Raw genomic sequence first — 25,738 nt, 5'->3', positions numbered from 1 at the left:
ATAACTCAAATGTTACTTATGGACAGTATGACACCCAAGATCAAGCAGGTATTCTCCAAGTCCTTGTTATTTTCTCAGAGCACCCCATTTTTCTTCTTCATGCTGCTTATCAGAATTCATGATTTATTTAATGTTTATCTTCTCTACTAGACTATGCTCCATGGAAACAAATACAGTTTTGTTCACAATGTTATAATTAGTGCCTACGAAAGGAACTTAGTAGGCCCTCAATAAATATGTGCTGAGTAAATGAATGGATGAATTCATAAGTATATTTGATTAAAAAGAATTACCCAGCTTGATCACCTACAATATTCTGAAGATAATGTTCTGAAAAACTTCAGGTTTTTGAAAATCAACTTCATCATCAAAGAAGAGAAATATCAATGATATTAAGAAAAAGGAAAGCAATTCCAAAAGGAGTTTTTAAAATGTTTTGAACACTCTATCAAATGAGTAAATGTGTATATAATCTCCTACAAAACTATTTTGATCTGTACAAAAGTAATACTACTTTTGGGGGACCATCTTGTATTAAGGGGACCATATACTTGGCCTAGATAAAAAACATTTTTAATGGCTGTACAATATGTATACTTAAGGCCACTGAACTGGACATTAAAAATGATTAAAATAGTAAATTTTATGTTATGTATATCTGACCACAATTAAGTATTTTTATGCATTTCTTACAAGTTGATTAGTATAATTTTGACAGATACATTATCTCAGAATGTTTGGAATAACAACTGAGTTTTAACTCACTTATTAACTTGTTCTAGACAAATCACTTAAACTTTCCTTGCCTCAATTTTCTCATCAGTGAAATAAGGATACCTTATGCCCTGACAGACCTCTGTGAAGAGGAAATTAAGAAAGTGACAATGATATAAAAACCTGCACTCTGCAAAGAAGGGTACTGTTTTCAGAGGCTGCAGGTTCTTTACCGGGCTGTTAATTTTTAATATGAGTTTAGGGAAATGAGTAATTTATTTCAAATATTATTATTAAGTAATGGTTTTCAGTAGCCAACTCACTGACCCTCTCCCTGCCCCGTATAGCATAGTTTACAAATCACTGTTAAGAATTTATTGATATTACTTAGCAACTGGTTTCCATACATGTATACACTACTAAAGGAATATGTAACTAAGCAATTATTTGTAAAGTGACTAATGAAGTGGTTCATGAGCAATAAGCATAATCACAAACTATTTCTACGCAAAAACTAAAATAGAAAGGTGATTTTAAGATAAAGGACATTAAAAAGAAAAAGAGTCCAGAAGATTAGGGAGGTTTTAGTAATAAATATAGCACAGCTTCAGTTGACCAGAGTTTATATGTATACATTAAAACAAATAGACAAAAGATAACAAAACAAGCCCTTAAGAGGGATTTAGAGGGGATTTAGTGTGCCTTTCCTTTTCTTAAGGCTCTATCAGTCCAATATCCTATATTTTCTAGTGACACTATTCCATAATAGCAATTTAGAATTTAGACTATAAGCCTGACACATTTTAGAATCTTCCAACTATAAAGTGTTGAATGTTAGTGTATATTTAATAAAGGAGGAAATAGATCTTAGAAAACATTCTGCCATCAAGAAAATCAACTGTTTGATTTTTAGGTGATAGAAGTAAATCTGGAACCACTTCCACTTTTTTTTTTTTCGGTTTTTATTTTTAGAGGGGAGGAAATTTGTAGTTATTGTTATAAATTATAGATTGATACTATTGATACTTCTTACATTTTCCTTTGATTACAAATAAACATCCTTTTTAAAAAAATGTTTATTTTTGAGAGAGTGAGTGAGTGAGCAGGAGAGGGGCAGAGAGAGAAAGAGAGAGAGAATCTCAAGCAGGCTCCGTGCTGTCAGCATGAAGCCTGACGTGGGTCTCAAACTCATGAACTGAGAGATCACGACCTGAGCCAAAATCAAGAGTTAGACGCTCAACTGAGCCACCCAGGCACCCCATAAATACCTTTTTTTTTGTTTGTTTATTTCGAGAGAAAGAGAGCACGAACATGAGCGGATTAGGATCAGAGAGATGAGACAGAGACTCCCAAGTAGGCTCTGTGCTGTCAGGACATAGCCTGGAACAGGGGCTCGATTTCACAAACTGAGATCATGACCTGAGCCAAAATCAAGAGTCGGATGCTTAACTGACTGAGCCACCCAGGTGCCCCTACAAATAAATATCCTTACAACAATTATTAAAATCATTACAAGAAGGGCACCTGGCTGGCTCACTCCATGGAGCATGTGGACCTTGAAACTGGGATTGTGAGTTTGAGCCCCATGTTGGGTATAGAGATTACTTAAAAATTAAAAAAAAAAAAAATCAATACAAGATATTTTAGTCTGATTGTATTAACCACTGCTATAAGGTGTGATCACTGTAAGTAATCCTACCTAGTGAGTATATGTAAATTGGTGTTGATCTTTTTATAGCCAGAATAATGTAGAAACAATTCTGTATTAGAATCAGGTGTAATTATTTACAACTCCTTGAAATCATCCCTCTATTTCTCCACAATCTATACTTAATGTCATTTCCTATTATAGAATTAGGGGCAGATAAAACATTTAAGTCTATATTAATTCAGAAGTTGAAGCATTAATCCTAGAGAAATTTGTATTTTCATTCAGAAAATGTGAAGAGCAAGTAAGTTTGATTGCTTCAGTATCTGATTTTAAGAAAGGCATCTTTTCTTAAGGAATCTACTCTTGAAATCATTGTTGCTAGCTAACTCGGATGTAAATTAAAAACTAAAAAAAAAAATTTTTTTTAATTTTAAGAAGGCGTGTTTTCATGACAAAAAAATCACTATGAGCCAAGTTACACAGGCTCAAGTCATTCTTTTAAAGATACCATTTCTCCCCTAGTCATGAAAACTATATTCTTACAGAACTATGCTATATATATTCTTCCCCCAAATAAAATGCCTGACAAATCAGGTTTTCCTTTTCCACCCCCTTCTTTTTTTTTTCCAAGTTTATTTATTTTTTAAGTTTATTTATTTTGAGAGAGAGAGAGAACGTGCAAACAGGGGAGGGGCTGAGCGAGAGAATTCCAAGCAGACTCTGTGCTAACAGCGGGAACTCAAACTCATGAACCGTGACATCATGACCTGAACTGAAATCAAGAGTCAGACACTTAACTGACTGAGCCACCCGGGTGCATCCCCCTTTCTCTTTCTGAAAGAAGGGGTGACTTCTCTCTTACCCTAGCTCAAACAAAGAGAAAAGTAAAAACATTGGTATCTGTGTTGAGAAAGTGAATGGTTCTAATATAAGTAAGGTCATTTCCATTTTACATCAAAATGGAAAGAAGACCCAAGTGAGCTGCCATTTGATAGATGATTCAACATATTTTTGATGATAGTGCCATGTAATTTTTGGCACATAATATGGGAGGAACTCAAATAACTGATTTTAATATCCTGGATTAGATACGTCAAGTACAGCATACAGTTAATAATTTTGTAATAACTTTGCATGGTGACAGACGATTATTTTGTAACATATAAAAATATCAAATCATTATGTAGTACACATGAAACTAACATAATATTGTATGCCATTTATCATTTTTTAAAAATCTTCCCTACGAAGAAATATTTGAATTTTTAGCTATATTCTCTGTTTATTAGAAGAAGTCATTTCCTCAAGATCCTCAACTGTTTTTTTTTTAATTCTTATGTCTCAGGGGTTAAATGATTCTTTTTTTGATGAAAACCATTTCATTTATTTAACTATAAATTTGGCTAAACAAAATTAGCTTCATGTTAAACCGGGCTTCTAAGAATTGGTGTTCCAATTAAATTAATGCAAAAAGAATGTCTCAGGGTGAGAGAAGAACAGCATTATACTTCATCATATGCAAAGCTATAAAGTACTACAACACAAAAATAATACCTTCAGTAATATCTTTTCCACTGTTTCACGGTATTATAGGATTTTAGTTTCTTAAAAAAATGTTATTTCTGTGTATTACTCATTCTGTTTATTTGAAAAGTAAACTTTAAGCTTTCTATTTAACATTCTTCTGAATTTATTGAATAGATTTTTTCCTAATCCAACAGATAATAATAATAATAATAATAATAATAATAATAATAAAGTTGACTTTAAAAATGCTTGGAATCACAACTGATTTTACACTATATGACAGAACAGACCCTCGATTATTTTTTTTTCAATGACTTCCTACAGTAAGGAGCCCTATTACTTCCAAGTAAAGAGTTTGAAAACAACCATCTTACGCCATGCTGCCTTCCAGTGGAAAAGACCATATCACTTCCCTGCTTCAAATCCATCTGAAGAGTTGCTTCTTCCAGGAAGCCAATCATGAGCTTCCTAGGCCTTGACAATGAAAAAGACAAGGGTTGGAGTGCTCCTGAATCTACTCAACTGATGCTAATTAAAATTACCTCCAATAATGCAAACTTTTATAACTAAACATTCTCTCAAAGATTTAGGACATTAGAAAACTATTTTGCTAACTTATTTGTACCATTGGGACATGGTGGTATATGCCTACAATCATAACTACTGAGGAGGCTGAGGCCAGGGATAACCTGATCTCAAGAATTTTGAGCTCTCTGAAGACTAAATATGCACAAAGAGTTCTTCATTATTATATTCCTTGCCTATCAGTTTGTGTAGGGAGAGTTAAACACAGTTCAGAAATGGAGCAGATGATAAATACCATTATTACAATAATACTGAATGAAAAATAATTTAAAAATATAATTAATTCTTTCTTCATTCACTAGGTTCAACCCAAGTGGAATAAGACTTGTAGGAAAGGGGAATAAATACAGGGGTTATTGAAGGTAGACTTTTTTCCAGAGTCACTCTGCTTAGCTCCCTGAATTGAAAGAAAGAAAAAAAAAAGAAGATAAAATATTAACCTAATGCCTACTCATTTATGATGTGCCAGTCACTATTCTAAGAGCTTTATATTCAACTCATTTAATCCTCATGCAATTCCTAAGATACAGGTACTATTATTTTCCTCATGAGAAAAATGAGTTGTGGAAATAATGTAAACAGGGCAACACAGCTAATAAACAGGAGAGACATATTTTCAATCCAGACAGTGTAACTCTATAGTCTGTGCTCCTAATCTATATTATTAGTTTTTAATGTGTTTTTTTTCTTGCTATAATATAGTTTTTAGACTGTTCCTTAGAGTCTTAGAATCCCATGAAAATGCTTCTGGGGCCATTAAGAAAAGAAAGTAAGAGAAAGCAGATGGGACTCCACATCCTTTACCCAAAACAACTTCACTGCATCTGTTTAAAAAGAGGATAGAATTAAACTTTTCATAGTAATAATTAAAAAAAAAAAAGATTTTCATAATGAAATACAGAAAGTGTGAAAATCAAATTATCTAGACTATAATCTTCATGAGGTCAGGATTTATGTCCAAAAGTATCTCACATGTTTGATATTCAATAAATATTAACTTAAGAAATTAGAACTATATGGCAGTACTACTCTCACCAAAAAAATTTAATATTCATATATACCATTACATCAGACAAAATCTTGAATACCAATATAATTAAATAACACTAATAATATTAAATTCATAATAAGATTGGTGCCACTTAGTTTTTAATAAGAAACCAAAAGACTTCATTACCTCAAGGCTACTGATAGCTTAATAAGCATAATCCATTCTCACATAGAAAAAAAAAAAGGTACGCTTTCCACTCACATTTTTTAAAATATATCAGTAATTATACTGCCTGAGATACTAAAATGTCTATGCATTTTTTAGGACTGGTAAATATAAGAAGTTACACTGAAATTCAAATTATCAGGAGAAATACTGGAATATTTCTGAAGCTCATGAATTGTCTTCAACTTCACAGGTATTACAAGAAAACTGGAAAAAAAGGATAATTGAGGAAATAGTATCTAAAAAAAATATTTAAAAAAATCTACTCTATTAGTTATCTTTTACCCCTTTCATCTGTAGACCTAACAACTTACATACGTGTTCATGAAACAGGGATAAAGGCTACCAACATTTTGTATTCCCTTTAATGGTGAGTTTTCAGGTTGAGAGTGGACATCTAACCAATCAAAAATCACAAAAGCTTTAAGAAAATGAAACTAGTACTAGCTTTTCTAACTGTGGATTTAGATTAAAAGTCAAAAGTAGCAAAAATAAAAACTCATCTTTTTCTCTTACCCAAACTGATGTAGAGATTTTTATTTTATTTATTTTTTTTTTTTTAATTTTTTTTTTTTCAACGTTTATTTATTTTTGGGACAGAGAGAGACAGAGCATGAACGGGGGAGGGGCAGAGAGAGAGGGAACACAGAATCGGAAACAGGCTCCAGGCTCCGAGCCATCAGCCCAGAGCCTGACGCGGGGCTCGAACTCACGGACCGCGAGATCGTGACCTGGCTGAAGTCGGACGCTTAACCGACTGCGCCACCCAGGCGCCCCGAGATTTTTATTTTAGAGAAAATACAATTTCCAGCCAAGACACAGACATGAAATAATATCCACTGCTTAAAAATTTTAAATCCCTTAAGTTTTCATTAAAAGTTTTTCTTATTTTATGACTAGTACAAGAAAGTAACAAACTATCACCCTAACAAACCTCACCCTCATGAATCTAATTTCAACTGAAATGAAACATGTGAAGGCGATATAACATTAAGAGACGGTCAGCAATAGACCTACCAACTTATTGTAATAACACTGCTTTAAAGTGAGGCAAAAACTAATAGAAGTTTCTGATACCTTAAACATATACAAGAAAGTTCAACAAATGCCAAATCTAGCTCAACATAAGTGATTAGAAGATTTAATTTTAATACTCATTTTTGAGAAATTATAACCATCTGGAAACAAAACACTAAAGACTATATCAAAGGCAGAGGTAATTAGAATGTAATAATCCCTTCAAAGGAACTCAGTTTGAATGAAAGCCAGAGCTTTCTCTGAATGATTAGCATGAACATGAACTTGTTCTTTTCTGAGAGACTCAAATTTTTTAGTGCCTATAATGTTAAAATTATTTTCTTAATCCTTATGAGAAAGCATCAGGATTGGTTTTCTACACTAGATTAAAATAAAACAAAAAAAATTTCTCAAGTTTTCATCAAGTGTCTATAACCAAAATAATTTTGGCAGTGCAAGGATAGGAGTTATACAAAAATTATGACCTGGTGACACAAGAACAGGGTTTTCTGGTACTGATGAAACCACCATTTATATAAAACATTTTCCAGAGATGGTATTAAAGATGATGTTCAGAGGTCAGGTAGAGTAGTCCAACAGATACCCAAATAAAATGAGAACCTGTCTGGCCTGTTCCTGTCTCTGCAAGCTCAGCACCCACACACTTTATCTAAATAGCTGTCAGGATAATAATATGTTTTGACTTGTTCTCAGATGATGTTCCCATTCTCCTCTCCCAGAAAAATAAAGGTAAATGTTTTAAAAAATTGCTAGGATCCCAGAAAAATAATTTTGAATAAAAAAATTCACATTAAAGTATAAGTAATATTACTCATCAAAGAGTAAGGTTTAGGAAGAGTTTATTAACCTTACACAGTATATGCTTGAACAGAAAGGCTATTTCCTGAGTGGCTCAACTCTAAACCAAGAAATCAGAAATTAAGCATATTTATGTCCCCTATGCATTTCTAAAAGATCTCCAATTCCTGATCTAGAGAATTATGACAATTAAGTTCTAATTTTCCAAGAATGCTGCAAAGGCAATGGTTAATTTAGGAGACAAATTGATTAATGCCAAAGTACAAATGGATTTATTTAGAAATTTGGGTGGTTAAGAGTCGTATACTATTCTTAGTGAAAAAGAATTGTAATAATGTCCTTAATTAATCCATACTCTATATGTAATCTATATCTTTGTAGGATGACACATGGGCATAGGAGATTTACTATTAAAATATGAATAGAGAACAAAAAATTCATATTTAAAAATAAAATTTCAGAATTTGCAAAACAAAAACAAAAAACACCCCAAAACAAAGGACCAAAAGAAAAAAAAAAAAGGTTAAAATTGAAATATCAAAAATAGTATACCATTATTTTGGGCTTTTTGAAATACAGAATTCTATCAAAGGGGAATGAAACAACCAGCTCTAATTTTATAAACAGTGAGATATTAAAAAATATATAGATTATTGTCATTACTTCAAAGTCGATCAAAGACATAAATATTTAACAAGTTGGAAGAGGATATAGACAGAGCAGGAAGAAAAGGGGAGTTCCACGGAGAGACAAAGGGAAAAAAGGGGCAGTGATCAATTATATCCCCAAATTAAAAGATCTTTAAGGGAAAGTGATTTGTTAAAATATGTATGCAAAAGGAGGTTCATAGAATTTTCTCATTAAAAAAAATCTTAATTTCATATTAAGTTTAAAAAAAAAGATTTAAAAATAAATTTATTTAGAGTTAGAGGACTGGTGACCATAAAAGATTCATTCTCTAACATTCCCACAGATGTCCAAAAAACGCATGAAATTTCTACTGAATATGTAAAGGAGAGATCTCATGTGGTGTTTTTCTTTCTTTTTTTTTTTTAAGAGTCTAGGTTTTCTGTTTGAAATTATATTTTTGCATGAAGTGATAGTTAATCTTCCACCATGTGGTAATCAGTCATATGCCACCTAATTGAGGAACATGATAATGATACTAGTACTAGAATGAGTGAATCAAATATACATGCTTAAATCTTCCATGAAAACAGAAACTTTCAAAACATATATAATACTTATGTTTTGATATGTAAAAGTCTACTCTTCTTTTATTGCTGATTTCCATGAAACACATGAGTTTCACTTTGGAAAGGACCTACCTGAATAGCTGAGTTCATGAAACACGTATTTCCCAAGTTACTTAGGCCGCAGAGGCCTGGCTGTTCATTGTTTCTGCCAGGTTCTGAATAATCATAGTTCTTATAAGCAGTATATGATGGGAGACAATAATTTGAATTTTTCACACTGGAAGAAAACAAAGAATATTTTTCATAATGCAGCTGATTATAATATAGTTATATGAACACAGTACTTTAAACTTGAGATAGGTGGTCAGTCAATTAAATTCTTTATAAAAAAAATTAACTCAGGTACTTTTAAAGATATGAATCTAAATCAAAAGAACCCCTCTAATCAAGATACATCCCATCAACAAAATCACTGCACACTATGCCACACCAACCAATACAAACCACTGTTATATCTTTCTACCCTTGATTAGCCGGAGCAGCTCCACAGCTTGCTCCATTCTTCATTGCTCCATCAAATTTAAAACATTCAGATTTTAAACACCACCCACAGCAATAAATCATCTCATTTATGTCCCTTTTACATCCTGCTACTATAATTGAATGAGAACAGTAGAAACAGGAGTTGTGCTTTAGTTACAGGTGAGAGAAGAGATTTCCAAGGCCTCTGTGACATCACTGGTCTGATGCACTGAAGATTCTATTTATAGTTTCTATGCTAGACCAGCAAAATCTAGTATTCAAATGCAGAAAAAAGCCTGGGCTGATCAAGGCTGCAAAATGAAATGATTCTACGCAAGAACATTCCAGTATTATTTGCCTTTTCTTTCTTCTGGCTTGTTAGAATAATGTAGTTTATTCAACTAGATGAATATAACCTTAGGATAATTTGGACTATCAGTAGAGTAAATATTATTCTTAAAAACAAAGAGCCAAGTCATCTTCAACGTTAGGGAACCAGGGTAATTTTAGAAAGAACTAAGGAAAGTCAATCAATAAGTTAAATTGTCCTCTTTCTTTTTACATGTAATAAAAAATAATTCTGTGGAAAAGGATGGATTCTTCCTTAATTTTTAATAGGTTATTTTATAAAATATTTACAATGGACACTTTAGATTATTATTCAAAAGCATACTTTCAACCATAATTTTTTTATTCATTAGAACAAACCTGAATGAGAATCAAGGTCATTGCTAAAAGCAAATGATGGTTCAAATAAAAGAATACAGTGTTACAAATAAACATGATGAATCAGTAAACCTGACAATCCCAATTGGCTACACTTTATTCCTGGTATTATTTTTTAAAAATAATTTTTACTTAAGATTTCAAATACTTTCTGTTGTAGCTTCTATATTCTCACTTTTCTATTATAACACTTTAAGTGAACTATACTACTACCTGTTTTAACAAACCCTTTAGTAAAGACACACACACACACACACACACACACACACACACACACACACACCAACAAGCTAAACAGTTTAAACAAAAGTACCTCAACCAAAAACTAAACATATGATGCTAACCAACTAATACTTTTGCATTTTTAAGAGCATATCCCCCCCCACCAAATAAAAAGACCAACTCCAAGACTCAAAAAAGCAATATATCCTAAGATTAAAAAAAAAAAAAAAAAAAAAAAAAGAGGGCCCAAAGAAATGCAACCTTGATTAATTCAAATTCAGAATTTCTAGACTTATAACTATATTTACTTGTTTTAAACTAAAAAAAAGTATAAAACAAAAAACAAGCATCTTTTGGTTTTGTCAGATCACTAGCCTTATGATTCATATTTTATATGCCCAATAACTAATAAAGTACAAGACACCTATTAGCAATTCTTCAGTCAGTAACTGGTGATTGGATTATCAAATCTAACTTCTTCAAGGACATGTAACAAAAAGCTAAATTCTGTTTTTCTGTTAGTCCTATAAGCAGTGCTAAAAATCAAGGTCTCTACATACAAAAATGAAAGGTCTATATTTTCTATACATTCTACATGTTCCAGATATAAAACTATAATAGAATTTGAGCAGAGTATATAGGGAAAGTATGCTCAAATGCATGCTCATGCTTAGACGTGCGTGAGCACATACACACACACACACACACACACACACACACACACACACACACACACACGAAAAGACTAAAAACACATTTACATACATCTTCCTTAAGTATATATTCAGATATCTATCTCTCCCCACAAGTAACCTGAATGGATGCTGGAAGCTCTCCTCTTCGTAGTGGCAACAGGATGGAATTTGCTAGGATAGGGATTTTTATTTACTAAGAAATGAACAAAAAACTTACTTGCAGAACAATTTTTTGGTTTTGTCTTTAAAAAAAATTTTTTTAACGTTTACTTCTGAGAGAGTGAGAGAGAGCGAGAGAGAGACAGAGTGTGAGAAGGAGAGGGGCAGAGAGAGAGAGAGAGAGGGAGACACAGAATCCAAAGCAGGCTCCAGGCTCTGAGCTGTCAGCACAGAGCCCGATGCCGGGCTTGAACCCACAAACCAGGGGATCATGACCTGAGCTGAAGTCGGATGCTTAACCACTGAGCCACCCAGGCACCCCTTTTGTTTTGTCATTTAAAATTTGAATCCTTAAAGGATATCTACATTTTAGACTAAGTGACAGGGTAAGTATAATTCTTGCTCAAAAACTGAAACAGTCTAGATGCTCAATGATAGTAATGAAAAGTGATAAATTTAAAATATGTTAATACTATACAGATTAGCCAGTTATAATCCACATGTTATGTGCTTTGTGAATCAAATATTAAAGTCATGGAAAATACCAAAACTAGCAGTTCTTAAACACTTCAACAAAGTCCTGGAAACCTAGGCCTAAAGATAGCCTCTGTTATCTTTCATGACTATTTTTTTCCTAGAGATTGTAAACTAATCCTTATCCTCTAAGGCTATGGTATTTTGCAAAAATAAATATGCCTGTAATCTTAATGGGAATTTTAGTACTTACTATACTATATAAATTCTGTATTATAAATTTATCACCCTAAATGAAGACACTGAAAAAAGTAAGTTGTTTTTTGGTAACAGTGAGCTCTATCTATACAAATTTAAGACTGACTTTTCAATTAGCATTTACACTTGACATTATGAGCATTAAAAATCTATAATTTAATCCTCATAAGTACAATGATACCTATTTTGCAGTTAATGAATGATGCTTTCCAGAAGTAACTTGTAAAGAGCCATATGGCTGGCTAGCTCTGGCAGTCTCCAAAATCAAGTTCTTTTTCACAGTTTAATCTCTTACAGGGAGTCATTTCCATTTCAAATAAAAGAGCTTTAAATGAATTAACATAAAAATAGATATGTGTTCTGATGTGGAATGCCACGAGTTGGGACAACACACACATTAAAAAGATTTTTTTAAAGGCAGTATTCTATCAAGGCAAATGCAGCAAGACAGAAAAATGCAGTGAACAGAAAGAAACTGGTGCATATTAAAAATGTACTTAAATTATTATCAAGGCACAACCAAATACTGTATGTATGATCAAGCAAAATTACTACATCAGGGTGAACAAATGATTCTTCATAATATTAGTCTTTAGTAAAAGCTTTATTAAATGTATATGAAATAGTTCCAAGTATACTTTGTTACTATCTTTATGACCAATATCCTTATTTCTGGTAGTGAAAAATTTTATCTTAGTAATGTATCCATTTAATTCAAATCTTGAAACTGTAGATAGTTTCATATAAACTTGTAAGTCATAACTACTGATTTTCATACATACTTTGTTCTTGTAGAATATCTCCACATACTTCAAGTTTCAAAAATGCGATGTATCTAAAAAATGTCATTAGCCTTTTTACATACTTTTAATTAAATGAAGCATGCTATTTCCATATGAAGCCTTAAGCCGCTTCTTATTTCTACAAGCTGAATGGAAAGAAATTTTATGTGAAATAATTTAGATAATTATGACGATATTAATTTAAATTCAAATATTAATTTAAAATAATCAAAATACTAAGTCAAATTAATGTAAAACAGTTTTTTCCATTTTATAAATTTTGTTCCACCTAAGAAAAGTAAACTTGACTTTTAAGCGTGGTGGTAACTCATTAGCTATTTGCTATAAAAATTTCCTAATTTGAAGGACTATTTTAGTGTCTAAATTAAACAACTATAAATACCTAAAAATATAATCTATCCATGGGAGGAGAATCATTAGTTAATCATATTTTAAACTTAAGAAAATCCTCCAATTCCTCTCAGTATCTTCTGCAGTCAGAGGTTTTAAGATCCGATTGTAACATCATATTTTTACTACAGGAGGGAGATAAGACAAAAACAAAGACTCACCAGACCACATATACTAATAAGACAACTCCAGTCAAAAGGTCAAAATACAGTCTATGCTCAATACAGTCTACATACAATGTTAAAAGTCTCTCCAAAGAATAACTATAAACACATTATACCTGGAACTGCTTCTTTTACAGTAAATGTGTGAGCATCTCCAATTGGTAGAAATACAAGAAGTACTTTATCGCCTATGAAAAAATTACTTTGATGAATTTAATTAAAAGATACCATATAAAATAATACAAACCAGATTATAAGGGTATTCCCTTTCACTTTTTTGCCTGTGGACATACATTTTTAAACAGAAAAGAGCATACTAAACTGCAATACTGGATAGAGTCTTTGATATTTCACTATTACAATACAATGTAATGTTATTACACTATGGTACATGTCTTTTTATAAACTACTAAAGGGGATGAATGTTTTAAATCTTGATACTCCAACCACTCCTTGCAAGAATAAGTATAATTACTTAATGTTTCCCAGTGAGACTGAGATGGAAAGAAGTGGATAGTTTTTTATGGTTTTAATTTGCACATTTCTAGTTAGTTGTGAATTTGAATATTTAAATGTTTATACATTTTACTTTATCTTATTTAATGTCTATTGATTTTTGAGAGAGAGAGAGAGAGAGAGAGAGAGAGAGAGAGAGAGAGAGAGGGAGAGAATGAATGAGAATGAGCAGGGGATGGGCAGAGAGAGAGGGAGACACAGAATCTGAAGCAGGCTCTAGGCTCTTCTGAGCTGTCAGCACAGAGCCGGATGTGGGGCTCAAACTCACCAGCAGTGAGACGAACTGAGCTCAAATCGGACGCTCAACCAACTGAGCCACCCAGGCACCTCTAAATGTTTATATATTTTAATTATTTTCCTTTTATTGCCAGCTGCATCACTGCCCAGTTTTCTACTTGTCTTAGAAAATTTCTCACGGATCTTTACAGCTTTGATATATTAAGAATATTTATCCTCTGCTATTTGTAGCAAGTATTTTTGCCATTTATTTGCCTTTCAATTTTTATATGCCTAACAATTTAAGTCAATTTAATATAAAGTTTTACAAAGAAATTCTCAATCGTGATCCAATTTTCCAAGCAACATTTCCTGGATAATCTGCCCATTCCCCATTAGTCTACAATGTTTTCTGATCACATTAAATTCTTTTATGTATAAAGGGCTGTTTCTGGACTGTCTTTTCTATTTCATTGATTTGTAGATGTTATTCTTGGGTCACTACTATGCTGCTTGAAACCTTATATCTTTATAACAGGTTGTCATTATTTAGTAGGGTTAATCCTTTCTCATTTTCCTTTCCAAAATTACTTTGGGTATTCTTACACATTTATAATCTAGATGTACATTAAAATCTTTTTGTCAATCCCTCTTAAATATGAATTTTAAGGTCAAATGAATTTAACCTATAAATTCATTTAATGATGTTATTTTAAATATTATTTCACAAATAGCCTTATTCTTTTCAAATTAATTCTTTGGGAAACCAGACGCCCTTTATGAACTGGCCAAACAATGCAAATATTTAACTACATAAATACAGTCAACCTAAAAAATAAATGACAATGTAATGTATATATTCAAAAAATAAAACAAGGATAAAATTGTCTAGATTAAAGGTTTTCCCCTAATTTGACTGAATCACAAACAATAAAAGGTTTCTTTTTATCCTTTTCTAGAAAACAGAAACCAAGCCAGTTTTCAAGGTAATACACTCATGTCAGATGTTACAGTGCAGTCCAAGTGATTTTTAACCTTTTTTCTTATGGCCATACAACACACACTTTCACACAACTCTTACAAATTCCAAGATTGTGAATATTATTCATGATGGGGCAAAGGAATTGTTTCTCTAAACTTTTTAAAGAAAAAGTGATGGCCTGTTAATGAACGTGAAAATCTGTGTATGCTTTCCAGGTGAGAATCACTGATACACACTTTTAAAAAATACTACATATTGTAGGTCAATGACATCTGAAATTTACACTCTTCCTAAAAAATCGAGTTCTAACAGACTTCTATATAAATTTCAATAATTAGCGTTTAAAATGTAAAATTCTGAAAGTACTTTATTTCTCTTTTTGTGAATTACTATAGTGTATGTATTAAAGAAGTTTATAACGGTGCTTTCTTTCTTGTAAAGTTACTCCTAGAAGAAGTGATCCGTAATTTAAAAAAAAAAAATCAATTTTAATGCATTAAGACTTTATCCTAAATTTTAGATACAAGAGATTTTTTGCAACCACAATAGGGCGATCGATTAAACAAAGAGTTTTTAAGATTCAGTGCTTACTTTCTGTTGTTGATGTTGTTATAATTATTTGACAGAGATGAAGGAGAGATCTTTGGTAAAGCTGAAAAATTGGATGCACCTGGGGACCTTTAAAAATATGAAAATGTTAAATTAGATAAAAAATGCTGAATTTTGAAATTAATTATGAAATAAAGAAAAGACAGATGACAATGTATGTAGTAAATGAATGCTGGAAAACAGATTCATGAGCAAAAATCACTGTATATCCTTTGTTTTTCTATTTCCTATGTACTCTTTCATACAAAAAATAATGGTACAAAAGGGAACTATTTTCAAAAGAAATTTACCAAATTAAATATACAACTTGATATTTATTATTCTTATATATCTATTGACTCAGTACACCCATTTCTGAGTTCAAGTAACCATTTTTAATATTTTACAATCAATAATTTCATTAAATGAGTAGAACTAAAATATCAGTTTTTTAAAGGAAGCGCATAAAAGCAACCCAATTTGGGTCCCAGTGGGTACCATGGCATTCTAATTATACACAAGAATGATACAGATATCTGAGAATTTAACAATTCTTTAACATCTAAGGCAATAGGGACAGAATAGCATAAAATAATTCAAAACTAAATCCCAAGAATTAATTTTTGGCCAAAGTTATCTCTGCAAAAACTGAAAGGACATACATCTGACTATATATTACACACCTCATTAATTCAGAATCTTTTTGGAGAAATCTCAATTGCTAATGGCTTTTAATCAACCAATATGCTTTAAAGGCATAACTTATAATCACAAATCCATTACATAGGAATGATTACTTTCTTAAAGATTTAATTTCCCTTGTAATTTTGTTAATAATTTTATTTTATGAGGTAACATCTAGTCTATGAGCTGTAAAAAGCTAACTTTCAGTTCAGCATCTCAGTCATCATAAATTCTAAATTAGTGAGGTCCAAAGTGAGTAGTTTTAAAAAATTATTTTATTTCCTTTACTTAGGTGCTAATGAACAATGAAATGGTCAATGGGCAGGAAAGTATATCTACAGAATCTGTTTGAAGTCTATAAATTTTAGGTGATTTGGATTTCACCTAATCTATATACTTGCAACATATTTTGGAGAATAAATTTTGGGCAAAAAAATGTCTTACACACAAAAATTTTATTTATCTTTTGAGGTTTTGTATATTATGAAATCTCGGTAAAGATTTTTTTCTTATTTTAAAGGTGCTTCTTTTTGTTGATACAGGTTGTATATAGGTAGATTACATTAAGTGAGACTTCTATTTAGAAGCCTTTCTGACAGAAGATCTTACAAGATATTATTTTACCGTGCTTAAGTTAAAAACATAAAACACAATCAGCCAAGTTTTAACATAAAAGAGAGAACACATCTAAAATGTTATTTAATATTTTAAGGTACTAGTTTTTAAATATTAATAGAAATATAGAAGTATCCTGGCATTTTTGCTTTCATGTTAAGAATGCTAAATTAGCAAAGTAAAAAAACCCCCGAGTTTATTAGAGATTGAGTTATAATGAATTAAAGGAAGTTAATTTTTCAAAATGTGATTCATTTACTGCATTTTAGTTTAATTCACTTCAATTTTTCAGAAACACAGAAATAAACTGAAATGTTCTCTTAAATTTTACTTGCAATAAAATTTTTGAAAAGATTCATTACTGTATCCAATAAAGTGGCTGAGGCACACATATTTTTTTCCTTTTTCTGCCCACCTCTCCCCTTTTTTATTATTCATTAGCAACTCTATCCAAGGATAATATTAGAAGTTTCTATGAAATTCACTGAAACACTCAAAACATTTATTAAGTGACTACTATAAGCCTTGCTCTTGGTAAATACTAGGAATACAAGGAGAGACACAGTTCTTGACCTCAAATAGCTCACAATCTAATGGGAGAAAAAGACACATAAGCAAAGTAACTATAACATAGTGCAAGTCCTGTAACAAATTTCAAAATTATAACAAAATTTAAAATTTTGTGGGTAGTAAAATGAAGTGATTCAAAATGATGTGCAGAGTTGGAGGGAAAGGTAGAAACTGGACGTGAGAGTCCTCCAGTAGAAAGAACAGCACATGCAAATGTATGGGACTGTAGAAACCATGATGTGCTTAGGGAAGTATCAATAAATTCAGTTTGGCTTAAAGAACAGGAAGCAGGTAGTGACAGGAACAGAAGTTAATAAGGTAGGCATGATAATAAAAGACTTTTATATTCTATGAAGGAATTTATTTTATTTCATTATGCTGGGCACGTTAAAAGTTTGGAAGAATGTGTATCTACACAATCAGATTTGTATTTTAGATAGCTAATTCATGAGGAAAAGAAAGAAGACTGAGAGATCATTTAGGAAACCAGAGGTGATTAATAAAATTAACAAAGGATGGGGCTAAGACTATTGAGTGGGCAAGGGCAACATGTCTTGGATGTTTAGGAAGTGGTTCTCAATGGACCCTTAGAGGGTCGCACAATTCTTTCAGACCGTACATCTATGAAGTCAAAACTATTTTCATAATAACTTCAAGGTGCTGTTTAAGTGTTATTTGACCTTTTTCACGAGTGGATATTTGCAATGATAGCACAAAAACAATGGTGGTGAAACTGCTGACACCTTAGCATGAGTTAAGGCAGCAGCACCAAATTATAGTCATTGTATTCTTCACTGCCCCTTGCAGTAGAAAATGGTCATTTTCACTTAAGAATATCCATGTTGAAAAAATAGAAAATACTGATTTTATTAAATCTTGACCCTTAAATACACTTCTTTTTACTATTATGCAACCAACTGGAAAGTTTGCAGAAAGCACAAAGGTTCTATACTTAAGTAACATGGTTGTCATGAAGAAAAAGACTTGCATAATTATTTGAATTTCAAGCAGAACTAGCAACTCTTTTCACAGCAACATTCTTTCACATAAAAGGCTATATGGTAGAACATCTTCTCAAAAATAAATGAAGGGAGCCTATCACTTCAAGGAAAACAAAGTATTTGTTGCCAATGATAACATTCAAGTGATCATATAAAAAACAGAATTTTGTAAAACTTGACTTTGCCACCATGAGGCTTGACAGCTTCCCAATACTTGTAAGATTGGTAACGTTTTAACAAATGTGATTTAAAAATATTGTAGAATGAAATATGTCATTAATTTGGACTGTCTGCATAACTCAATTAGTATTTTCCAACTACATCAAGTTACACATGATAGATATTTCTTAAGTTTATGTACTTATTTAGAGAGAGAGAGGAGAGAGAGAGAGAGATCATAAGCAGGGGAGGGATGGGGGGGGAGGGAGGGAGGGAGGGAGGGGGAGAGAGAGAGAGAGAGAGAGAGAGAGAGAGAGAGAGAGAGAATCCTAAACAGGCTTCACAATGTCAGCACAGAGTCAAATGTAGGGCTTGATCTCATGAATTGTGACATCATCACCTGAGCCTCAGATGCTTGACTGAGCCACCCAGGCACCCCTACACATGATAGATTTTTAAAATAACAGTATAAAAAGTTCACTGATAAGATTTCAGTTTCAGATTCCACATTGTGATTAAACTTTGATCATTAAACTAACACCGGTTGCATTTAGATGTGGTAGCAATTATTTGAAATATTTCTCTCTGTTCTACCTATCTGTGTGAGGCTCAGTATTCTCTATGTACTTCAACCCAAACAATGTATCACAATAAACTGAATGCAGAAGCACATAGAATTTAGTTGTCCTCTATTCAGTCAGATATTAAATTTGCAAAAATGTAAAACAATTCCACTCTTCTCAGTATAATTTTTTTGTTTTGAAAGTTATTTTTCATAAAAATGTTACTTATGTAAAGATACAATAGTTTAGTATTATTTTTAAATAAATATTTAAAAATTTATTTTTTATTTCTAACCCATATAAAAGAAGTTCTTTGGGTCCTTAATAATTTTTAAGAATGTAAAGGGGTATTAAGATCAAAATATCTGATTTAGGAGGTAGAATGTGCAAGACTGCTAACTAATTAGATGAAAAGATTGAAGTTGAAAGAGGAATTCAAGATGGCTCTGAGATGGTACCTGAAGTAGGGAATACAGGACATGGCTATAGATTAGGTTGAGGGAATGGGAGAAGGTGGGGTAAAAAAGATTGTAGGTGGATCTTATATGGCGAAACCTATACCACATTTAGAAAAAGTCTGGAATTCAGAAGAGAGTTCTAGGCTAGAAATACAGAATGGGATGTTTGTGTGGGTTTGAGCTGAGGGACAGAATTAGCATAGTCTATCCACTGATTTTGAGAATCTATTATGGTATGAAAGGAGGGGTCATCTGATGGAAATTTGTGAAGTATCAATGCATTGAAGTTGTGAGCAGAGCTGCTGCATATAGACAAGCTGTACATTGCACAATTCCAAGGAGGTCCTTTCACAGAGAGATTACAATGTGGAAAATGCCCAAAAACTGTGCAGTACACAACCCACACAAGCAAACATGGCAGTTATGGAAAGGAAGAGCACCAGCCAGCCAGAGAATTGGTTAGAGAAAGTGAAAACACTCTTGAATCATAGACTCAAATTAAGAGAATTTCTTTAGGAGATAGTTAACAAAAAGAAGTATTACAGAAAGGTCAAATAAGATGAAACAAAATGAGAAAAAGTCAAATGAGAACTTTGTTACACTGTTAAATGAGTGGCAAGGAATAATTAAGTACTACCTTTAAAAAAATCTTTTTTAGGGGCGCCTGGGTGGCTCAGTCGGTTAAGCGTCCGACTTCGGCTCAGGTCATGAGCTCACGGTCCGTGAGTTCGAGCCCCGCGTCGGGCTCTGTGCTGACAGCTCGGAGCCTGGAGCCTGCTTCTGATTCTGTGTCTCCCTCTCTCTCTGACCCTCCCCCATTCATGCTCTGTCTCTCTCTGTCTCAAAAATAAATAAACGTTAAAAAAAAATTAAAAAAAAAATTTTTTTTTAATGTTTATTAATTTTTGAGAGGATAGAGAGAGAGACAGCATGAGCAGGGGAGGGGCAGAGAGAAAGAGGAAGACACAGAATCAGAAGCAGGCTCCAGGCTCTGAGCTGTCAGCACAGAGCCCAATGTGGGGCTCGAACTCACAGACCATGAGATTGTGACTGGAGCTGAAGTTGGATGCTTAACTGACTGAGCCACCCAGGCACCCTGTAAGTACTAGTTTTTTAAAGTTGACCAACAAAGGAAAAAAAAAAAAATAAAGAATGGTATTTGGAGTAAGTTTACGGTTTTTGTTTTTATTTTTGTTTTTAAAGAAAGGATAGATTTATATTTATAGGCTGGGGGGAAGATGACACTGGAAAAGAAAGAAAAGAATGAATTACTGTTACTTCTTACTATACATGTCTGCAGAGGCAAGGGAAATAAAAGCAAAAATGAACTATTGGGACTTCATCAAGAAAAAAACTTCTGCACAGCGAAGGAAACAATCAACAAAACTAAAAAGTAACTGACAGAATGGAAGATATTTGCAAATGACGCATAAGATAAAGGGTTAATATATAAAATCCATAAAGAACTTATCAAACTCAACACCACCAAAACAAATACTCCAGTTCAGAAACGGGCAAAAGACATGAACAGACACTTTTCCAAAGAAGACATCCAGATGGCTAACAGACACATGAAAAGATGCCCAACATCACTCATCAGGGAAATACAAATCAAAACCACAATGAGATACCACCTCATACCTGTCAGAATGGCTAAAATGAACAACTCAAGAAACAACAGATGTTGGTGAGGATTCAGAGAAAGGGAAACCCTTTTGCACTGTTGATGGACTGCAACTGGTGCAGCAACTCTGGAAAACAGTATGGAGAGTCCTCAAAAAATTAAAAACAGAGAGGCGCCTGGGTGGCTCAGTCAGTTAAGCATCCGACTTCGGCTCAGGTCATGATCTCACGGTTTGTGGGTTTGAGCTCTGCATCGGGCTCTGTACTGACAGCTCAGAGCCTGGAGCCTACTTCGCATTCTGTGTCTCCCTCTCTCTCTTCCCCACCCCTACTCTCACTTCGTCTCACTCTATCTCTCAAAAATAAATAAACATAAAAAAAAAAATTAAAAAATTAAAAATAGAGCTACCCTACAACCCAGCAATTGCACTACTAGGTATTTATCCAAAGGTTACAAAAATGCTGATTCGAAAGGGCACATGTGCCCTAATGTTTACAGCAGCACTCTCAACCACAGCCAAATTATGGAAAGAGCCCAAATGTCCATCGACTGACGAATGGATAAAGAAGATATGTGTGTGTGTGTGTGTGTGTGTGTGTGTGTGTGTATAATGGAATATTACTTGGTGATCAAAAAGAATGAAATCGTTATTTGCAACAATGTGATGGCAATAGTCTATTATGCTAAGTGAAATAAGTCAGTGAGAGAAAGAAATATCATACGATTTCACTCATATGTGGACTTTAAGAAACAAAACAGACAAACTTATAAGGAAGGGAGTATAAGATAAAAACAGGGAGGTGAACCATAAGAGACTCTTAAATACAGAGAACTGAGGTTTGCTAGAGGGGTGTTTGTGGGGGGATGGGCTAAATAGGTGATGGGCATTAAGAAAGGCACTTGTTGGGGATGAGCACGTCTACTCCTAAAACCAATACTACACTGTAGGTTAACTTGAATTAAAAAAAATTTTTTTTAATGTTTTTTTATTTTTGAGAGAGGGAGTATGAGTAGGGGAGGGGCAGAGAAAAAGGGAGACACAGAATCTGAAGTAGGCTCCAGGCTCTTAGCTATCAGCACAGAACCTGATGTGAATCTCCAACTCCCCAACTGTGAGATCGTGACCTGAGCCGAAGTTGGATGCTTAACTGACTGAGCCACCTAGGAACCCCTAACTAGATTGAATTTAAACAAATAAATTAAAAAAATAAGAATGAATTACTGTTAACTGAGTGTCTACTATATATGTGGTAGTATGGTAGGCATTTATACATATGTAGAAGGGAGGAGATGGTGAAAGAAAAAGCAAGGTCTAGGAAGCATTGGGATATGCTCTATTTGGGATAAATAGCATTGGTAGAGAGATTGCTCTTAAAAAGCATAATGATGAGAAGAAAGAGAAGGATAGATGTGGTCCACAGGTAAAGCTAAAGTATATCAAGACTTTTAAAATGCCATTATAGGGGCGCCTGGGTGGCGCAGTCGGTTAAGCGTCCGACTTCAGCCAGGTCACGATCTCCCGGTCCGGGAGTTCGAGCCCCGCGTCAGGCTCTGGGCTGATGGCTCAGAGCCTGGAGCCAGTTTCCGATTCTGTGTCTCCCTCTCTCTCTGATCCTCCCCTGTTCATGCTCTGTCTCTCTCTGTCCCAAAAATAAATAAACGTTGAAAAAAAAAATTTTAAATGCCATTATAGACATTACTGATAAATGTTAACAGATCACTTATTTATTCTGATTCCAGCTTCTGACATAAATTATACACAGCCCAATCTAGCTAACATTTGTGGAGTTAATTTGGGGGTTGACTAGCCAGTCTGTGGATTATAACCAGAGCTCTTGAGATCTATTTCTTTGAAGTAATTTAGAAATTACACCGTTCCTCAGCAACCCTGCTCTAGTGGATTTTTAAGGAGAACAGAGAGAAAAAAAAAGCGCTTAGAATATCACTCATAGATTAGACTAAGCCAGTAACCTAGTGTTAAACTAACTTTGGCTAATTTGGGCTAGGTATAATATAAAATAGGGATCCAAGTCTTAAACAAGACAGAAAACAGTAAAACATCAATTTAACTGAAATTATTTCACGAAGACAGAAATTCAAACTTCATGCCTGACAAATATAGTATCTGAACTGCCCTACTTCAAACTGGAGTTTCAACTAAAAGCATGCAATTCAAGGCTAAGTTGAACTTCTTCCTTCAACAGAAAAATACAACTCGATAAATTACCTGAATATTCTTGATAAATTAACTTAATAATTAAATTACATGAAAACCATGTAATTTAAAAAACCATTTTGAGCAACCAAAATATGGAGATGTTAAGTTTGAACGCTGACATGGCAAAACAATGAAAGATTTTATAGTTATTTTCAAATCTGACATAAAAGAACCCCATGTTGTAAAATCCAACATTGTAAAACAAAAATTATCTTATTAAGAAAAACAAGACCAATTTTAAACTTTCCCCATTTCTTTTAATTTCTTTTTTAGTGTTTATTTATTTTTGAGGGATACAGCATCAGCAGGGGAGGGGCAGAGAGAGAGGCAGACACAGAATCCGAGGCAGGCCCCAGGCTCCAAGCTGTCAGCAGAGAGCCCGACATGGGGCTCAAACTCATGATTCATGAGATCATGACCTGAGCTGAAGTCGGCTGCTTAACCCAACTGAGCCACCCAGGCACCCCTCCCCATTTCTAAAGATAAGTTCTTGGAGAAAAAGAAAAGTTTAAATCTCTCTAAAAATTAAACACTTTTACTGTTGCAAGATACAGATTAATTCAGTTCAACAAGCATTTGCTGTGTGCCTCTCCTATGACAGGCAGGGTATTAGATATTTAAAGATAAATGAAAGAAAGTTTAAGGGAATTTATGTATAAATTGGTTCTCATAACTTTATTTTTGTTCCTTATTTTGACTACCAATGGTACTTACAACATAAAACATTCCACTTAAAAATAAAATTACAGTTACTTTCCTTTAGTCATTATGAATCCCAGTACCAAAACTGCAACCCATTTTTTTCAACTTATTATAGAAACTTCCAAATATATGCAAGTCCTCATGTGCCCAGTATCAGATCTCAGCTTCAAAAATTAACATTCTGCCACTTTTATCTGTATCCTCTCAGCCTCCTTTCCCCATGTTTTTGCTGGACTATTTTAAAGCAAATTCCAGACATTTATAATTTCACCTGTATATATATAATGGAATACTACTCAGCAATAAAGAAGAACGAAAGTGTGCCATTTCTAACAACATGAATGGAGCTAGAGTGTTTTATGCGAAACAAAGAAAGTCACAGAAAGACAAATAAACTATATGATTTCACTCATAAGTGGAATTTAAGAAACAAAACAGATGAACATAAGGGGAAAAAAAGAGAGGCAAACCATAAAACAAACTCTTAACTACACAGAACTATAGAGAACAAACTGAGGGTTGCTGGAGGAGAGGTGGGCAGTGATGGATACCAAGGAGGGCACTTGTTGAGATGAACACTGGGTGTTCTATGTAAGTGATCCATCTCTAAATTCTACTCCTGAAGCTAATATCACACTATATGATAACTAACTGTAATTTAAATACAAACTTAAAACAAAAATTTATAGTATAGATCCCTAACCCACAAGAGATACGATACCAGTGCCAGTCCCAATTAAACAGTCAGTTCATGTTCACTTTTTTCTCCCCAGTTGGTTAGTTTGAATTGGGACCCAAATCAAGTCCATATATTTGCAGATCAATTTTGATAACTTCAAAAGCCCTTACTTGCTCCCGCCAGCTAACTTCTCCTCTGGCTTCACCTTACTGTGACTAAGTTTAGTTTACATTTGAGTGATTTCTGTATCTATTCATATAGTTAACATTGACTTATACATGTTACCATAAATTGCTCAAATCTTTTTTGGACCAAACCAGGGAACAAAAAAGAATATATCCAATAATTATTTGTGAGTACCTGTGAATATTAAGCATCTATACGAGAACTGTAAACTTATTCATTTATGCATGAAATACACTAAATTTTCTAACTTCAATTAATGGCTTTTAAATAACTGGACACTAGGGGGCGCCCAGGTAGCTCAGTTGGGTGAACGATGGACTTAAATTTCTGTTCGGGTCATGATCTCGGGGTTCCTGAGTTTGAGCCTCATGCCAAGCTCTGCCCTGGCAGCATGGAGGGGATTCTCTCTCTCTATCTACCCCTCCCTTACTCATGCTGTCTCTCTCTCAAAATAAATAAATAAAACTTTTAAAAATTTAAATAAATAAATATCTGGACACTAATTAACATAAACTTGACTGTGACCATGCTGTTTGGCAAAACTTGGGAGACATGGTATTGGTACTAGATTATATATTATTTTTCCAGAACAGGAAGCTGGAACAGTGTTTAGAGGAAGGAAATATTTATTTAGTCCATGTGCATTTTCAGCATGTCAAAGGAGTGTATATATATATATACACTCAAGGTCTTAATGGGTGTTTTATTAAAATGAGAAACCTCAAAGTACAGTTATGAGGAGTGTATTTATGTGTAGGCACAAGCATTTCCAAAAAGAATTTAGAATTTGGACATCTAAAATAACCAGAAAAAAGCTGCTTATTGATAACCAGCAGCAC

The 25,738-nt window shown here is 33.3% G+C and overlaps 1 protein-coding gene across 9 annotated transcripts in view; it reads right to left on the bottom strand.

Annotated features, from left to right (window-relative positions):
• USP15 (ubiquitin specific peptidase 15) overlaps positions 1-25,738 on the bottom strand; it is a 118,016-nt gene that overhangs the window by 33,781 nt on the left and 58,497 nt on the right. For 2 of the 9 annotated variants that reach the window (XR_007153812.1, XM_047865642.1), the window contains exons 7-8: positions 15,444-15,530; positions 8,858-9,002 (exon numbers count right to left, since the gene is read on the bottom strand). Coding sequence is in view for 6 of the 9 variants with exons in the window: in XM_047865642.1 (XP_047721598.1) it covers positions 8,858-9,002; positions 15,444-15,530 (232 nt within the window). In the remaining 3 variants the exon portion in view is untranslated. Of the gene's footprint in view, positions 1-4,266; positions 4,367-5,815; positions 5,866-8,857; positions 9,003-9,229; positions 9,317-9,425; positions 9,443-12,563; positions 12,645-15,443; positions 15,531-25,738 lie in introns of those variants that run through there. The other 7 variants (XR_007153813.1, XM_047865646.1, XM_047865650.1 and 4 more) reach the window with 7 other exon arrangements.

The sequence above is a fragment of the Prionailurus viverrinus genome, chromosome B4, assembly GCF_022837055.1.
Source record: "Prionailurus viverrinus isolate Anna chromosome B4, UM_Priviv_1.0, whole genome shotgun sequence".
Taxonomy (NCBI): Eukaryota; Metazoa; Chordata; class Mammalia; order Carnivora; family Felidae; genus Prionailurus; species Prionailurus viverrinus.
This window is presented reverse-complemented; position numbering and strand designations above follow the sequence as displayed.